The 19,373-nt window shown below is 33.4% G+C and overlaps 1 protein-coding gene across 4 annotated transcripts; it reads right to left on the bottom strand.

The window, feature by feature from the left end:
- Positions 1 to 7,508: 7,508 nt before the first annotated feature.
- LOC114740938 (uncharacterized) lies at positions 7,509 to 17,652 on the bottom strand. Of its 4 annotated transcripts, none has more exons than XM_028929192.1 (8): positions 17,407 to 17,652; positions 17,109 to 17,212; positions 16,389 to 16,455; positions 11,111 to 14,097; positions 10,258 to 10,857; positions 9,145 to 9,699; positions 7,980 to 8,605; positions 7,509 to 7,732 (listed from the first exon to the last, which is right to left on the bottom strand). In XM_028929192.1, the coding sequence occupies exons 4-8, from the start codon at positions 14,078 to 14,080 to the stop codon at positions 7,711 to 7,713; spliced, it is 4,773 nt and encodes a 1,590-aa protein (XP_028785025.1). In that variant the 5' UTR covers positions 14,081 to 14,097; positions 16,389 to 16,455; positions 17,109 to 17,212; positions 17,407 to 17,652; the 3' UTR covers positions 7,509 to 7,710. The 4 variants fall into 4 exon arrangements, with proteins under 4 accessions (XP_028785025.1, XP_028785027.1, XP_028785026.1 ...); XM_028929194.1 differs by having other exon boundaries at positions 10,258 to 10,848; positions 16,389 to 16,470; XM_028929193.1 differs by having other exon boundaries at positions 7,980 to 8,596; positions 16,389 to 16,470.
- Between the last annotated feature and the right edge of the window lie 1,721 nt (positions 17,653 to 19,373).

Consider the following 19,373-nt stretch of genomic DNA (forward strand, 5'->3'; position numbering starts at 1 on the left):
TATTATTTTATTTATTTCCTCAATATACTATTTATTTTTAATAAATTTATTTTTAATAAATCTATAATTAATATTAATTAAATAGAATTAATTAAATATAAATAATATTAAATAAAAAAAATTTCCCCATGGCCTCAACTGCAATGGGTAATCCGTGAAATTTCACTGCAACTTCTTGAGCCTCTTCTCTAACACCATCATCTACTTTATCATGACTTTGAAATAGACCCCAAGCTTCACCTTCTGTCAGTAGACCCAATGGGATAGTCTTTTGGCAATCCATCGAAGTACATAACTCTTGAAGACGTGTGGTGAGAAGAACTTTGCATCTTCTTGGACCTCTATCCCTAAAGGGATTTCATAATCCTCAAGGTTCAATGTAGCCCGTACGTCATCCAATATAATTAGAATTCGTTTCTTCTGAACTTTGTAATTTCACTGCAATTCTTCTTGCCCTTCCCACTTCAGCTTCTTCCTCCAACTTGAGTCCCAACAAGTTTGCAATTTCACCTTGAATCTTCCTAATATTGGAGTTTGAGAAATTGTTGTAATTATAACTCGATCAAATAGCTTTGATTCTTTAGCTTTCTTTCCAACTTCCTTTACTAATGTGGTTTTGCCTGAACCGCCCATACCCCACAACCCAATCATAGAGCTATCATCACCTTGCATTGCTGCCCATAGTTCGTCATGTGCCCTTTTTGTTGACTCAGAGAACATAAAATCTTTAGAAGAGTGATACTCTATATCTGGAACAATAACAGGATGGGAAAATGAATTGAAGTGATCACTCTTTGCATTTAAATCAATCATCCTTTGAGTTGTCTTAGCCGACTTTTTGCGCAGGAAATATCTCCCCCAAGTGGGACACCACCCTCGAAGGCAGCCATTGCTGGCCCTTAGTTCTTCCTCCAATTTCTCCACCTCTCGTATCAGGTTGTTCACATCTTTCTTCCACTTGTTGACCCCACCATCAATCCTCTCAGTCCTGTTGATGGCCTCTTGAACACGCTCCTGCTCCCTCCCTTGCTTCAGTTTCAGTTCCTCCTTCCTGATCTCAATGTTTCTAGTGATTTTGCTGACACAAAACAAATATTGTAGCTGTTGTAAAGTTGGATGCACCAAATATTTAGCAAGTTTTGCCGCTACCGACACTCCCACCTCTGCCACTTAGTATTAATAGCAACCTAAAAGGAGCACCATTCATCATTTTGAATTATTGAAGCATCTTAGGTACTTAATATTTCATGAAGATATCATCAAGATGAAAAGAATGATTTTTTTTTCCCTATCCAGAGTAAAATAAGAAATGATTTTTTTTTTCCTATCCAGAGTGAAATAAGAATTTGGTTCAGCTTTCTTGTTCTGATATCTCAAGTTTCTTTCGGCCCTAGCTATGTTCAGATATTAGAGTAACAAAATATAGTGTTTTATGAAAAGAAATCTAGACTGCAGATGTTAGGAGAAATAATTAGCAACTAACAAGCTTCTTATACGTTGAGAATTGAGAGATATCACAGTTAGATGCTTATGCATGGAAAAACAAATAGAACAATGGTAAACCGGCAGAAAAGGAAACATGTGAAAGAACTAAGCGGGAAAAGATGAGACTCTGAATCAAAAGAGGGATTTTGCTTCATATATACCTGTGATGAACTTACATTTTCAGTATTGACTTGTAGACTTTTCAAGAGTGAGAAGAACAGAATTTTTTTTTTTGGTCAAAAGAGAAGGACAGAAGGACAGAAGAACAGAATTTGCTCTGCGATGACCAGATTGGATTTTTTTACTTCTCACCACATCTATTGTTATAGATTGTATTTTTCTATCAGATCAGTGCCAAGATGAAACAGAAACAGGTGACACATGAAAGGCTGTGTGATAACGGAAATATAGAGAGTTAAGGAAGTATAACAAATAGAAAACAGTAATCAGAACCCGGGGGTGTGGTTGAGCGGTTGGGGCTCATCCTCAGTTAACCAAGTGTTGAGAGTTCGATCCTCGCCTTGGGCGTGGAAAAGCTTTAAAACCCCAGACCAGTTGTCCCACCCATCGAAGTGCCTACAAGCCAGCAAAGGGATTAGTCACCGGGTCCGCCGGTAGATACCTTGATGTTTCATAAAAAAAAAAAAAAAAAAACAGTGATCAGAAAAGGAAAGGCTAAAGGGATTTTGATGTTGATCCCAGAAAGTGCACAAGATGATTCAGTTGGTGATTCTGGGCTAGGGAGATGAACAGAATTCGACTGCAATCAATCACCACACTTTTCGTTCAGTTGATGATGATAGTGCTCTTTCGTTCTCCTTCCTTTTTTGCTAAAAGTGAGCAAGTTCCCATTGTACTCAAAATATGAAATCAAAATTGAAAAAATAAAATCAATCTTGCTTCCATTTTGTCGTTATTAACACCATGTCCCTACTGCTTGCTTTCCAGCTGCCTTTAGACCAAATGTAAAAGTTAATTAAATCCAAAAAAAAAAAAGCAATCTTATGATTTTTCTTTTAATTTCAGTTTGCATTCTTTTTCCTGGAAAATTAATTGTCTGTTATGTCGTTTTCTTAATTTGGTCCATTCATTTTATAAAGGATTTTTTAAGATTTTAGTCATCTAACCGGAATATCGTTAAGACTCAAGTGATGATTTTTTGTGACTCAAATTCATTTGTTTGCCTAATTATTGTGTACTTTATGATGATGATGATAAATTTAAGCAATTTTGCATATATGTATATACGTATACAATACATGTTAATTATATTCTAGCTTTCTCATGTATCGTTCATTAACCCTATATGATTAGAATACCAAGTAACATTAGTGCGAATTCTCTCGGAACTAGCTAGATCCCATATTCCATTCGGAAATCTTACCTCACACGTTAAAGTAACTTGGCGTAATAACAGATATGACCCACGTGGAAAGGAATGAAATTAGGGAGAATTACAATCAGGTTCAAAGAATGGAATTTAATTACATTAAAATCTATCGACAAGTGAAGAGTAAACAATTAAAACTTCTAAAATGGAGAATGACAACATGTTCAAGTTAGTCACTTGTTCTTAGGGTTTTTTAGTAATTAAATTTCTTCCTTAAGATTTCTTGTTAATTCTCCCATGAAATTAAAAAGTTTCTAAAAAAGAAAGACTAATAATGCATAAAGGAAAAGCAGAAAGTGAAAATTAATCATAGTGGGTTTCATTATTAATCCCATTGCCATTAATCTGCCTTAAACAAATGCAAGTGGCTGCTATATTTTATTTAGGGGTTAATATTTAGGGGTTAATCCAGGCATGTAAACTAAAGAACCAACACAAGAAACTGGAGGATCACAACATATCTAATCTAAATAATTAATTATTTAACGATCAGTAATCAGCCCTAAACCAGAGTACTTAAGAAAGCAACTTTTGACTAAAGTGAAATAACTTTTATTTTGCATAAAATTTTCAAGCAAACAATTTTAATATGGGAGAATGACAAATAAAGAAGGCAGAAGGATATCGCAATTTGGGAAACTCAAGGTTGGAAATGACAGAGAAGAAATTTTGAAATCTGAGGAAAATGACAAAAAGCCCCTTTGTTTTGTTTTTTTAAAGGTTAATGTCGCCGGTGCTGGCTGCCAGTGCCATGGCTGCCAGCGAAGTGTTTTTTGGTGACATTTTTTTTTTTTGCCATGTGAGAAATTATTTAAGGAATGTGATGGGGGTGAGATTTGATCTCATTGCCCCTTTGTCATTTGGGCCAACAAAAAGAAGATGATTATTGGGCCACCAATGATTTGTTAATCTTATAATACAAATATAGATATATAAGTTGACTCTTTTACTGTGACTCCAACCTATGATAATAATTTACCTAAAAATAGCAAGTCTTGACTGAAAAATGACAAATCTAAATTTGACATTAACAAAGTGTTTTTTCCTAATACATAACAGGAAATAACATGTGTATTAATTAAAAAAGATAACAATTTATTTAGGAATGACATATCTTAATTGGAAAATGACAGATCTAAACTTAAAATTAACAATATATTTTTTTCTTGATACATAACAGGAAATAATATGTCCATTAATTAAAAATGATAATAATTTATCTGGAAATGACAAGTCTTGATTGCCATGTGACAACAACTCATTTTACAATCAAGACTTGTCATTCACTAGTAAATTGTTGTTATTTTTAATTAATTCACATCTTATTTCATGTTATGTATATATCAGGCAAAATCACTTTGTTAATTCCAAGTCAAGACTTGTCATTTCATAATCAATACTTATCAATCCCAAATCAATTTTTTTCACTTCTAATTAATGCGCACATTATTTCCTGTTATGTGTAAGGAAAACACATATTGTTAATTTCAAGTTTAGACTTGTCATTTCCTAATCAAGACATGTCATTCCAAGATAAATTGTTGTCATTTTTAACTAGTGCATATGTTATTTCTTGTTATATATCAGGAAAAAAAACGTTTTGTTAATATTAAATTTAAACTTATCATTTTTCAATCAAGACTTATCATTCCCAGATAAATTGATGTCATGAGCTGGAGCCACAGTAAAAAGATCAACTTATATATTTTTTTGTACTATAAAATTAACAAATCATTAGTGGCCTAATGGTCTTTTTTTTTTTAATTAGCTCAAATGACCAAAGGGTAGTGGGATCAAAGCCCACCCCCGCTATTTTTCTCTAGTACTAATTTGTTAAATCAATATTTTGTCATCATCATAAAAAAGAGAAGAAAATGTTAGATTTTTTGCATGTTTTGATGATTACAAAACATAGAGAAGATTGTTTCGCGAAGATGAAAACGTATAGTTAATTGAAACAGTGAGGCAAAAGAATCAAATCAATGCACCGAAGATTGAAGAGTTACAAGGATCTATTTGGTTATGAAATTTTCAATGTAATTAAGAAATTTATAACAGTAAATCTAAAAGGTTTTCAAAAAGAAATTATCTTGTTGGAGTCAAGGTCTTCATAACTTAATCTTATCTGGTTTTCAAATTCATTCTAAGGTGAAGGTGCAAAAATACCCCTTATAATGTCCAAAAAGAGCACCTGGCACCATAAAAAAATATGGGAAGCAAAAATACACAAAAATATTTTAAAACAGAGCAAAAGTGCCACTTCCGTTAACTCTGACAAATGTCCATTACCTTATGTTGTGGGTCCCACCTAGTATCCGCGTGTCTAATGCTCTTCGCCTCTTCCCATGCGGTCTCTTATCTTGGTCAACTTAGTCTCTCATTCTCACCCTTCCTTTCTCTCTCTCATCCCCCCTCATAAAACCATTTTCACTTACCAGCTTCTAAGGATGTCAAAGGCACCGTCGCCTCTCTCCTCCCCATTTAACACTTTGTCTCTTCAGTCTACACTTCATGCCTCATTCCTTTCTCTCTCCCCCTCTTCCTCTCCAACTTACAACCCTGCCACCTTATTTTTTAAACCAACACAACAAAATAAAAGTCGAGTAGAAAAAACAAATAATGTGGAAGTCAAACAGCTATAGCATTAGGATGAAATGGAAGGATGTTGTCAACCACACCCAGGATTGAGCGGCGGCAAGCTTGGAGAGAGTAAGGATGTTGCTATTTTTAACGGTGACGACAGTGCCAGTGTTGTCAAAGGCACAATGTATAAGGGGGTAGGCATTGAATATTATGACACAGTCGATGTTGGTTGATGATAAAAGGAAGGTGAGGATGCAAGGAAGAGGACACGGTGCCGTAGTTGAGACTAATGGAGCAAGGAGTGGCACTGGCAAAAACGCAAGAGAAGGAGAAAAGGAGGTAGAAGTTGAGTGAACGGTTTATCATAGCTTCAGACGGGAGGGGGGGACAATGAGGCGTGAAGTGAAGAAACAAAGATGAAATGTTCAGTAAGGAGGAGAGAGGCAAAGTGGCTTCAAGAATGCGTAAGAGATTATAGAGGCTCCAGCCCGAGAGAGAGGAAGGATGAGAAGGAGGCAGGGTTGAGTAGGATGGAAGCACTTGACACGTGGGCATTGGGTGAGGCAAAAAATAATAATAATAATAATAACAGACATTTATCAGAGTTAACGGATGTGGCATTTTTGCTCTGTTTTAAAATATTCATTTGTATTTTTGCTCCCAATATTTTTTTATGATACCTGGTACTCTTTTTGGACATTGTAAAGGGTATTTTTGCACATTTTACCCTTCATTCTATTTACAATTACGTATTTTTGTGGACAATCACATCTTGTTTTTCATATTCTTGAAGGCTTGTTGACAAGTGGGTGTGTTTATCAACAAGCGCCTCCCCCCCCCCCCCAAAACCAAAAAAATATTGACAATCTCTTGTTTTTGTTATGAACAATCGCCTTGCTCTGTTTTGCTCTGTTTTGTGTTATTTCTTTCACAACAAAGAACATTGTAAATCTATCATGTCGTACTAGAGAACATAGCCATTCTCTATGTATTGACTTATGCCCAGTATTTTACTTGTCAAAAGTTAGTGAGAATGAACTGAACAACGCTTCCAAATATTAAATTGTTTTGTGGTTGGATATATATGTGTGTATTCGTAAATACTTTCTCTCCCTCGAAAGCTTTAACTTGAGAAGTTACATTGTTATAATATATCCTTTAGCCTGTAGATTTTCGCCCACAGCATTTTTCATACTGGGATTGTGTTTGTGTATAGTTGGTAATCTTAGTACTTTTCCTGAGCGTGCCTTACATTATCTTATTTTATGTTTATCTTCTCCATCTTTCTATTGGCAAGATTCTCGTCACATGCTAGGCTTCTATATATATGTTTGATGTACTAAATGCTGGTTTAATTACATGTTAACATGTAGTACTTTTAATCGTTAATATAAGAACTAAATAATTTATTTGTGAATATTGTCTTTCTCAAAATACTCTTATTAATTATATGCATTGTAACTACTTTTGGAGAAAATCCTTTAACATGTACAGTTACCTTATGAATTATTTGTGAAGGCAAAATAGATAAATATAGAAAACGAAAGGCATTGAAAGCAAATTTATTAATAATTCCGTACTGACATTGCACCGTTTTACACTTTAGGTAATCAATAAGTTTGGAAAAATAATTTAGAGGCAAATTTATAGCTTAACATTTAATAATAATAATAATCATCATCATCAACTTTATACCTAAAAATCTTGTAATATCTGATTCGCTTCAAAATGGATCAGGTTGGGTTTAGGATATCTCATTTTTCAAGGCTATTGAGGTGGTCAAATATTACAAAAGAGAGAATGGCTAAAAATTAAATACGTCATGGTATCTATTAGTTGAAATATTAATACCTTAATAATTAATTATTAATTAATCATCAACTTTTATGTGAGGAGAAGTTTCTAGTTTAAGAATATATTAATTGAAATTTACTCAAAGTGATAATTTTTTCTTAATTAATGTCACTTGGAAATCAAAATCAGCTCAAATATACCTTGTTTTTGCCTTGAATATGGATAGGCACAGGTGTTCGTTGAAACTCCAGAAAGCAGAAAGTATCACTTGTTTGTGTAGACAACAAACCAAAGTGTTCAAAAATAAAAATGAAGCAAATATTAAACATTGTAAGGCAACTATCACAAGCACAATTGCAACTCTTTCGTAATTTAATGCAGGAACAAGAAGCAGACACAATCTCAAAGCATCACCATCGCATTCATATCCTCCTCCGTCATAGTAACAGAAATTATCTTCATCGCAATAACCCCAGCCGACTGTACAAATATGAGAAAACTTTCATGTCAATATTACGTCTTTTCAAAAAGAAAAGACAGTCTTTGTAGGTGTGTGTATACATTTATATATATATATATATATAAAGGAAAACTAAGCCTAAGGACCACTAATACTAAATACTCATTATTGCATTTGTAAATTTATATTATTTGAGTATTAAATAATGTATAGATATGTTTTCAGTTGTAAATTCGCCTTATTTGAATGGTAAATATGGATAGTTACCAGCGTATCTGCCTTTCAAGAGCAGCAAGTGTGGTGTTGGAAAAGACAGGGCAATTCTTGATCAGAAAAAATGTGAGGTTTGGAAGTTTGTTGTTGATGAAGCCTTCCTCATGGATTTCAAGTTCGTCGCAATTATAAAGTCCTTTTAGTTCAGAGCACTCTCCAATCGTCATCTGTCGCAATTGTGGAAGATGATGTTGAGTAGAGGGCAGAGAGGGGAAGAGGCGTTTCAACTTTCTGCATCTAAAGACAACAAGAGTTTCAAGTAATGGGAAGCAGAAGGAACTTGAGGATGCATCTGGAAAGTGATGTTCTGATGACATCATTTCCTCCAACTCTTCACATTCTTTAATGCGCAGACTCTTTAAACATGGTAGGTTTCTGATCACGGTGCTAGAGAATATACACTTCAGTTTTCCACAATTAATCACAGCTAACTCCTCAAGATTTTGGAAGATGATGAAAGTGGGATCCTCCCATATGGATATGAGGTTGATTGAATCCTCCACAGACAAATGCTCTACTCTTGAAATCAAGATCATCCCTTTTTCTTCATTTCCAGCCAATGGTTCTTCTCCATTTGATGAAGTTCGAACATTGGAATCTTCGGTTGAAACCTGCGGAAACTACAGTTTCAATTTAAAAAAGACAAATGTTTATTCACATCAATCAAATTTAGTAGTAAAAGTTTTTTTTTGAAGACCTGGATTTAAAAAAGATAAGAAAAGTTGTAAGAATACCGAGCAAACTCCTTACTGACATACAAATATTTATACATGAATGTATATGATTAAACACACAATTATCCTTTCATTGTCAATTTATTTTTTTGGGTGAAATTTCATAGTCAAAATTTTGATATATGGTTGTACATGAAAATTTAAAAAGAATATCTTCAATGAACATTTAATTTTTTTTTTTTTCAAAAAACAACATGAAATGAAATCACATGTATATTCAATATTTTCATCTATTGTGCTCTGAGACTGAAAGGAAACCTAGTTGTGTACATACATCAACTATTGTTTTTATTCTTCATGTCGTTGAAGGTCTCTTTGTAATTTATAAGTTCCCTATTTAACTTATACAGTTGCAGCTAGCAAAACGATATTATATGATTGTAATCCAATATTAATCAAAGATGATATAGAATATTCGGTCATACCAATATTGTTCCCAATTGTTGAAGAGCTCTTCCCAAACTTGAATCCAAAAATTTGGGGCAGTTGCGTATGCTGATGTGGCTCAGCTGCCCCTGAAACTGCGACCCTTGACAAACACTCATCAAATTTGGCAAATTCGTTAGCCACACTTTCCTCAAGCTTGAAAGCACAATTGTCTCACTGTTGTCGTTGGCATCCTCTGCCCTACTATGTCCAAAAATCACCTCCAATTCCTCACAATCAGATAAGGTTAAGGAAGTCAATTTGGGAAGGCCTTTGTTGACAATAGTGCTCATTGAGAATAGAAACTTCAATTTTTTAATGTGAGTTGCTTCTAAGGAATGAACATATTGGAAGCTCAAAACTTGTGTGGGAACAAGACTTAAGCCGTTGGTTTCTTCTTGCTCTTGACCATCACCAATGACTCGCCAATTGTGTTCTACTATAGGACTTTGAATATCAAGCTCTCCAGCATTTAGAATAGAAAGTGGAAGATTGAGAGCCTCGTTGTTATTATTTAATTGGCTGCCTTTCAACTCATACTCCCTTACAAGTCTCTGCATATAAAAGAGGAAGGGGGGTAATGTATTATAAATTCCTTGGAAATGTCACGAAAAGACAAGAAAGAGATCAAAGTAACCAAAATCTTTACACTCTAGATGAGACTGGAGATTGTAATGCATTTAACATAATGTAACTACTTTGTTATGTCAAATGCTTCTTCATGTTTCACTACATTATGTGATTCCTATCGATCAGACTGTAGAGAAATGACATCTTTTATTTGGTATTTAATTTATTGAAGGAGCACAAGTTAACACATGCAATTCACAAATTTGATAGCTTTGATTTGTATGCAGCAGCATTTGTTTTCGAACAAGCTTTTATATGTAGATATGATCTTATGCAAGTGAGAAAATAATGAAGATATTATATCGGAGTTCATTACCTTAAATGAACAAAACATTCAGAAAAATAATGAGAACCTTTGTCAAAAATAGAAGCATTAAATATCCACCTAGCGTCAATTTATAATATTGCAGAATAATACATAAACAAGATTTGCAGTATGGAAAATGAAGCATTGAGAAATACAAATGCAGAATAATACTTACCCCTTTAGTCCAATTAATGGTTGCTCTCATAACTGGAAAAAGTTTTGGGCAGCCGTGAACCTTAACTATGCAAGACTCCCTTGTGTGTAACTTAAACCACTTAAACCCTTGGCAGACATTCACAAGTCTAGGCAAATTATTAAGTTCCACATATGCCATGTTTGGGAATGTAATCTCCCTTTTTTTGTCAATATCATTATCTTCACTATTTGAGCACTTGAAAATTTCTTCCATTTGCGAAGAATCTGATACGATTAGAGTGCATAGTTGTGGAAGCATCAAGGTAGCAGCATTGATCATGAAAGATAAAACAAATTTAAGCTTGTTGCACTTAAATATTTTCAAGCTTTTCAATTTTAGCAGAGAGGATTCAGAAATGGATGGATTCTTTTGAGTCTCTTCATTCCTCAAAAAAATTGCCTCCAACTCCTCACAGCGAGATATGATTACAGAAGTTAACTCTGGAAGACTTTGACAAATATGAGCAGAAAAGACAAATTTCAATCTTGTGCAATTTTCCAAAGCTAGTTCTTTAATGTATTGAAGTGTTGGAATTTGTACTTCATTCCTCAATTGATGGCCCTTAAGTTCCTGTAATTCCTTTGTGAAAGGCAAAAAAGAAAAAAGAAGGACTAAAAAGCATTAATATATTTACTAAGAAATTCTACATGTACATGAATATTCTTGGATATAGACTTAGTCCATATTTTTTTTTTGGTAAATTAAATCAATAAAGAAGGGGCACATTGCTTATATAAAAATGGAGTTCACAATATATAAGTCAATTTTTCATATATAAAAGACTAGTATTTTTAACATTTTTTGCAAATCAAATTAAAGAGCGATTGCGTACCATCTTTGGACAATCCCTCCACTCTATTATTTTTATAGATGGCCACCTTGGATGATACTTCTCCGAGCAAATTCCCACAAGATTTGGAAGACTTCTTAGGTTGAGATGTTCCAGAAAAGGAAGCACTAGCTGAGTCTCACCTGGATCCGGCAATGGTTGTCCTTCACTAGCATTTTCACCGAACACAGCTTTCATCTGAGGAGCATTTATTATGGATAGATGATGCATTTCAAACCTTTGAGCTAAAAAGACTGGGCATACATACTCTAAATTGCAACAATCCTCAATAAACAAAATGTTCAATTTCGGAAGTCTCGCATTCTCCCAAGTATCAGCATAACCCTCTCCCTTTATTACATGCTTCAATCCATTGCAACATTCTATTTGAAGCTCCTCTAAAGATAATAGAGTGCAAGCAACAGCTACAGGGATGAGAGACGTCAACCTCGGACAGGTGGAAATTTTGAGAAACTTAAGATTGCCTAAGTTGCAATCAGCAGGGAATAAGTGAAGCAATTGAGGGCATTTGAATAAACTTAGTCGTTCTAACTTTTGGAGCAAGCTAAAAGGAGAAGGACCACAATGTAGTTGTTTAAGATTATCCATATCTTTTAGCACTAACTCATCCAATCTGGGGACGATAGCATCTTCATGAGGAGTAGTTTTATCAGTGATGCATTCGATTTCTGAACACCTTTCAAGATAGAGTTTAGTTAACTGATTCATGCCTCCTGTAGCTTGGACAATATTAGGCATGAAACTTTTGCCACCTCCCTCAAGCCCGTAAAATTCAACCATTGTTGCTCTTCGTGCAAGATCCTTAATTGTTGCACTTAATATAGACATATTTAACTGACCTAAGCATAAGGATCTTGTGCCTTGATCATGAAATTCCAAGTACTTGCCATCCCCTCCAATTTCTATGTTATACCTTCTCAGTTTCATCAAAACACTGGGGCCCACAAGGTATTCATAGCAATTTGCATGTTTTGAGTGTGGAGAATGTTTGGAGACATACAACTCTTCTAATTGTGAGCAGCTTCTTATTACTTTGTAACAACATTCATCTATCCTACAACTTGACAAATCTAACAACTTCAGCTTGTTTAATTTTTCAATTCCATCTGGCATTCTTTCAAAACAACTACTTTGCAAATCAAGAATTTGAAGTTTTGTCAAAGTTACCACGAAAGAGATGTCACCTAAATACCAACCTTGCAATCGCAAAGTTCGAAGATTAGACAAGTGTTGAATTGATTGAGGTTGTAGCTCAATCATATGCCGACCATTCATGCATGTAATAATCAATGCCTTGAGTCCTGTAGTGCGTTCAAATGATGCATGTACTACGTCAAAGAGTTTCATCGAATGTAACAACAGAAACTCAAGTTGGGGAGCATCCAGTTGAGACAAAGATTGAAATAATCTACTATTATCATACCATGAAGATATAGCATAGCAATCTTTTATAACTTCATCAGCAATCAAGTTATTCCATTCTTTTGCATTGTTTACCATAATGGTACTATTCTCTTGAGTTGCTACCCATAAAGCTACATCACGAACCATGTCATGCATTTTCACATATTTTTCTTTCCCGAAGTTGACAGAAAACATCAACAATGAAGAGTCAATAAGAACATTTATAGCTGCTCTAACTTGGCTCCTTGCTATTTCAAATGAGTCAGCATCTTTGCATAGACCCAATCCAACTCCATATCTAAAAAGATCTTCAATTTTGATTTCATGATCTTCAGGAAACATGGCACATGCCAAGAATAACAACTTGGCCTCTACAGTTCTCAAGTAATCATAGCTTAACTTTAGACAAGTAAAAGCTTTATCCTCATCAAGTGGCTTTGAATGTCTTAACCTGTGCAATACTACATTCATCTCATCAAGTCCTTTTCTTCTTAAGCACTTCCCCATGGCTACAATTGCAATGGGTAGTCCCTTACATTCAGCGACAACTTCTTGAGCCACTTTTCTAACACCATCATCTACTTTACCATGGGTTTGAAATAGATCCCAAGCTTCACCTTCTGTTAACAAACCCAAGGAAATTGTTTTCTGGCAATCCATCATAGTACACACCTCTTGACGACGTGTGGTGAGAAGAATTTTACAGTTTCTTGGACCTTCATCCCTATAGGGATTCCCTATATCCTCAAGGTTCAGCGTATCCCATACATCATCTAATATAATCAAAATTCGTTTGTTTGAACTCTGTAATTTCAATGCAATTTTTCTTGCCCTTCCCACTTCAGTTTCTTCCTCCAATTTGAGTCCCAATAAGTCCGCAATTTCACCTTGAATCTTCCTAATATTTGGAGTTTGGGAAACTGTTGCAATTATAACTTCATCACATAGCTTTGATTCTTTGACTTTCTTTCCTACTTCCTTTACCAATGTAGTTTTGCCTGAACCGCCCATCCCCCACAACCCGATCATAGAGCTATCATCATCTTGCAATGCTGCCCATAGTTCATCATGTGCTTTTTTTGTTGACTCAAAGAACATAAAACCTTTAGAAGAGTGATACTCTATACCTGGAATAATAACAGGATGAGAAAATGGATTGAAGCGATCACTCTTTGTGTTTAGATCAATCATCCTTTGGGTTGTCTTAGCCAGCTTTTTGCAGAGACAATATCTCCTCCAAGTAGGATACCATCGTCGATGACAGCCATTGTTGGCCCTTAGTTCCTCCTCCAATTTCTCCACCTCTGCTATGAGACTCTCTACATCATTCTTCCACTTGTCAACCTCATCATCAATCCTCTCAGTCCTGTTGATGGCCTCTTGAACAAGTTCCTGTACCCTTCGTTGCTTGAGTATCAGCTCCTCCTTTCTGATCTCAACATTTCTGGTGATTTTGCCGACACAGAACAAATATTGCAGTTGCTGTAAAGTTGGATCCAATAGATATTCAGCAAGTTTTGCTGCTATCGACACTCCCACCTCCGCCATTCAGTATTAATAGCAACCTGAAAGGAGAGCCATTCATCATCATCAATTGACTAACTGAAAATTTCATTATGAAGAATTGAAGTATCTTAATTACATACTTAATGTTTCATGAAGATGTCATCAAGATGAAAAGAATGATTTTTTCCCTAATCCAGAGTAAAATAAGAAAGATCAAATGTCTTGGCTCAGCTTTCTTGCTCTAATAACAGGTTTTTTTGGGGCCTCTGCTATGTTCAGATATTAGAGTAACAAAACTTAATGTTTTGTGATTCTATTTTTCCCCCCTTGCAGATTGATGCAAAGGTGAAAGAAAGAAGAAAAAATGCAGTCTGCAATTGACAGCAGCAATTGACAGCATCTAACAAGCTATTCATGTTTTGAGAATTGAGAGACTCATTTTGCAATGTAACTTACACAACAAAACAAGTCTTATACTTGGGACCAGAGAAGTGTCATAGATATAAAAAAAAAAAAAAAGTGTTTGTGCCCAAATGCTTAGTTTCTCTTTTTCAATTTGTTATCACCTTCCTTAGCTTCTATAAATGTATGAAATTCAGATACTTTTTTCATTCTTTTGCTTAGGAAATGTCTCATTTTGAACAAGTGCTAGATTTAGTATATATTAAAATGCTAGGTGACTCATTTTGACTAGTTAATTAATTAAAATATAGTCAAAGAGAAATTGAGAGATAAGAGATCAATGAGGGAAAATGTGAAACATATGTTCCCTACACACTATTAGTATTATTATCTTTCGTGTGTATCAATCCTTCTCTAGTTATACTATACGGCTTTAGAATATTTAATTTGATTCAATTATATGACTAAAGCTAGAGAGATCATAGATGTATTCATTAAGAACAAAGAAATTAGTAAGTTACACTTTTTGAGAAATATATAATATTTTAAAAGATATCACAATGAAGTATATTAGTCGTTGATGGGACTTTTCAGGTATTTTCATTTTTTTTGTATTTGTACTTCTTCTTTTTTTTTTACCAAAGCTTGATAAATAAAATTTAAACAATTACTTTTTAAGCTATCTTCATAACAATAATATTGTTAATTTCATTAATAAAAAACGCGAGCATTAAAATTTTAAAAATTGAAAAAATATTTTCTAACATTAACGTATTAAATTTTTGCGAATAACAATGATGACATAAAAAATCATTATTTATTGAATCTAACAGTATTGGAGTTAGATGAACAGAAAGATAATTTATAAAATTAGTGAAGCAAATTGGAAAATGATATAACAGATAATTAATTTTCCAAATACATTAATGCAAAATAAAAATTCTGACGTTTCAAAAAAAACCATAAGATTGCCTTTTTACTTTAACTTTTACATTTGGTCCAAAGGCATGATTATATTGCTTTAACTTTTTCAATTTTGATTTCATATTTTCAGGACTACAATCTTGCTCACTTTTAGGGGAAAAAAACAAAGGAAAACGAAAGAGCACTATCTCATCCAAGCCAAGAATCATCAACTCAATTTGCGGAAGCTTATCTGGTATGAACATCAAAATCTCTTTTTCTTTGCCTCTTTAACTAGTCTTTCATTTTCTAATCAGTGTTTTCTATTTGTTATACTTGATTAAGGCTTTATCTGCTATCACACCCTGAGTTCTCAAAGTATAGATAAATTGGGTGCTTTCATTTTCTTTCAACTTGGCACTGATCTGATAGAAAAACACAATCTGTAACAGTAGATTTAGTTACTTTAGTGTCTAAAAATAGCTGCAAAAAGTTTAAGAGATATCTCATAGCAAGAAAGTTACAATAATTGGTCTTCTTATTTTTCATCAAGTTTACTGTTCAGTTTGCTCCTATATATTTAAGGATATATGAAGCAGTAAAAGATAGCCATGCAGTATCTTTATGGAATAAAATTTTCATTTTCAAATGCGATAAATAATAAATCGATTTGCGCAACTTTTTTGGAAGTAAAATATGAGACGCTTTTACATTTTTTGTACTAGGGATCCCATGTTGGAATGTTATTTTTTTAATCTAAGAATCATTGAACTTTGCACCTACTTTTATATGAAGCATAGCACATTCTTCAAAACGGCCAAAACTATTATATAATCTCTCATATTGATTGGGGAAGACGTCTTAGTTAAATTAATTTATACAAAATTTCTTTAAAATGAAAATGTATTGAAAATTTACAGATAAGTCCGAATTATAAAATTGAGTTACCAATAAATCCTATATTCTGCAAATTGTCACAACTCACAAGATGACATGCCCATTGAAAGTGTTTAAATAAATTCAGGAGAGGGATATTGCTTCATACCTGTGATAGATGAAGTTACACTTTCAGTCTAGGCTTGGAGATTTTGGAGAGTAATCACAGAATTGCGCTGCGATGACCAGATCTGGTAAAATTTGTTAGAACTAGTATCTTATGAAATTCCTACATAGTACAAGTGGTAGATGTACTGATTTTTTAACAAGTTCGTTTATTAGTTTGGTAAACAAAAAAGGGCAAATAAAATAAAGCAAATCATTATTTTGAAAGTGTTTTGACTTGAGTTGACTAGATGCAACTCTTTTTCAGCGTTCAACGTATCTTCACTTATATGTAAATGTCTTCTATTTTTCATATAGCTGAAAAAGTGTCGCATGTGCCAAGAACAAGGTTTTTTTTTTTTTTTCTTTTGCCACTCATGCCGAAGATGAGTTGCACTTTGATCCTTAAACAAATTTCAAGTACCTTTAATTAATAAATATTTTAATGGGGGATTTTAGCAATTTTTCTACTTTATTTAATAAATAAATAAATGTAAAAGTGTTTGAAGAAAAATGAAAAAAATGTACTTCAATAAAAATAAAATGCATATAAAACATATAAAACTTAATGATTTGATTCTCTTCTTTTCTTCAAGCATCCTAAAAATTTTTGAGAGATAATATTAAAATATTTTAATAAAGACAGAACATGTGTGCTTGAAAAATCCTGAAATATTAACTTATTTAATGTAAAGCTATTTTTCTTCCAAACTAAGGAGCGCACCGTTTCAAGATCAAAATTCTATTCCACGAAGAGCAATCATTTACTGTCTTCATCTTCAAATATGTAATAGCAAGCTGATGATGAAAGAGGTAAATTTGTAGAATCTGAAAAATAAGAAAGATCAATCGTTGTAACTTTCTTGCCATGAGATGTAAACTGATTGCGGCTATTTTTAGACACTAAAGGAGCTATCGACTGTTTTAGATTGCATTTGAAAGAAGAACAAATAACAAATGTAGTCTGTAAGTGACAGCTCCAGAAAATGAAAGACTAATTAACGAGGGTTTGGTTTTCATACCTGAATTCGGTTTGAGATTCTTGGCTTGCAAAGTTTCAAAAACCAGATGAACAGAATTCCACTGCAATCACCAGACTCTTCATGATCTTGGTGAGTCGTCAACTTGGTTGGAAATCATAGTGCTCTTTCTTTCCCTCTCTAAAATAGAAAACAGTGATCGGAAAATGAAAAACTTGGAGGCAAAGAAAATGAGATTTTCATATGAGAGAATTTCAATAAACTCGGGTCGTCAGCTCGGTTGGAGCTAGGAGGTGATAAGGCTCTTTCTTTGTCCTTTCTAATGGACCCCAAAAATATGAAATCAAAGTTGATAAAGTTGAAGAAATCAGTGCGTTCCAGTTAACTGCTGGTACGAGTTTGTAATTCTTCTGATATTTACTTTTCTCAAGGTACAATTCTCTGAAATTTCAGAATTCTTATTTTGCATTTACTTGTATGAAAAATTAATTACTTTCCTTGTGTCGTTTTCAAAAGTTACATGAATGAAAGTGTGTGAGGGTCTGAGAGAGACTCCTAATGCAAAGAAAAGCTATTACAAAAAATTACTCCTTCCTCTGCTTATTACAACACATAATATTTTTATATCAAACATCATTATAATTTCTATGAAATAAATTTTATTTTTCATCAACTAAATTACTTCGAGTAATCAATCGCTTCAAATCTTGGCCTCCATCAAACAAGTTGCTCAGCTTTACAACTGCAAAGACAATATTATAATGAGATTATCTTGAAGGACATCACCTTTCTTTGTTAAATACTCTCTCATTTGGAGTAGTAGTAGCCATGCTTCGCTCTTTGTATTATCTAAATTTTCTCATTTTTATTTCACTTCAGTTCTATACTTGCTAGAATACTATCTTTTATTTTAGTATTATTTGATCATTTTTCCAACAAAAAGAAAAACTCTAATCAATCCGCAAGAGAGCACCGACGTTTCTATCTTATCTTCTTTGGGACCGAAAGCGTGCGGCTATTATTATAGTTATATAAGGTGACTGAAAAGATCAAGATGTGCAATTCTCTTCTCATTTGGACTTTTTTATTTAAGAGCATAAATAAATAAAACAATAAAATTAAAATCAATTTAGATAAGATATATACTAATTTACTCCTCCAGTCCTTAATATAGGAGCTAATTGGGGAGTTGATATTGGTCCTATATGTAATATTTATTTCACATATTTATTAATTTTTTCTCAAATTAACTCTATTGATATTTTTCAAATAATAATTGTGCAAGAGTGGGAGGAAGAGAATTAAGAAAGATGCTTAGGGTGTTTTAGAAATAACATATCACATTAAATAATTTAACTAATATTCTTAATCTACTCAAATTAGTTAATTAAATCTTACATTAAGAATCGGAAGAGTATTTTAAATGGGTCTTTCTTGAAGGGACTGCGTTGGGTGATTAATTTCAGAAGTTATTCTAAGTAATTTCTAATTATCATGACCAAACCTAAAATATTTTAAAACGACCTTTATAAATTTAAAATAGCATTCATAATCAATTTTGAAGACAAGATCTTGTAGCTCCCTAGAAAGATACCCAAACATCCATATAAATCATTCTAAAATCAATTATAAACCCCAAATCAAACATCTTTACAGTGCCTATTTGGATTAAATTTATAATTGACCATTTATGGCAAAATATTTGTTGTGCTAAAATTATTCATAATGGTAAAATATGGTTTTGAACTAAATATTGGTGAACCATAATCTTTTTAAAGGAGTTTCTGATAACCACTTGTCATAAATCGTAATTCAATAAAACCGATTTTATAAATTAATTTTATCTAGAGTCTATTATTCTGTCCGTTAACCCTTACCTATGCACTGAATCAAAGGAAAATGTACCTAAAAGCATTAAATCCAAATTGAAAAGGTAGAAGGCAAAAAAAAGGGGGGGTTCCAACCAATTATTGTTGGTTTCCTTTTTTCTTTTTTGACCCAAAATAAGC

This window comes from Neltuma alba, unplaced genomic scaffold, assembly GCF_004799145.2.
Source record: "Neltuma alba isolate B1F8T4 unplaced genomic scaffold, ASM479914v2 tig00003204_pilon, whole genome shotgun sequence".
Lineage (NCBI taxonomy): Eukaryota > Viridiplantae > Streptophyta > Magnoliopsida > Fabales > Fabaceae > Neltuma > Neltuma alba.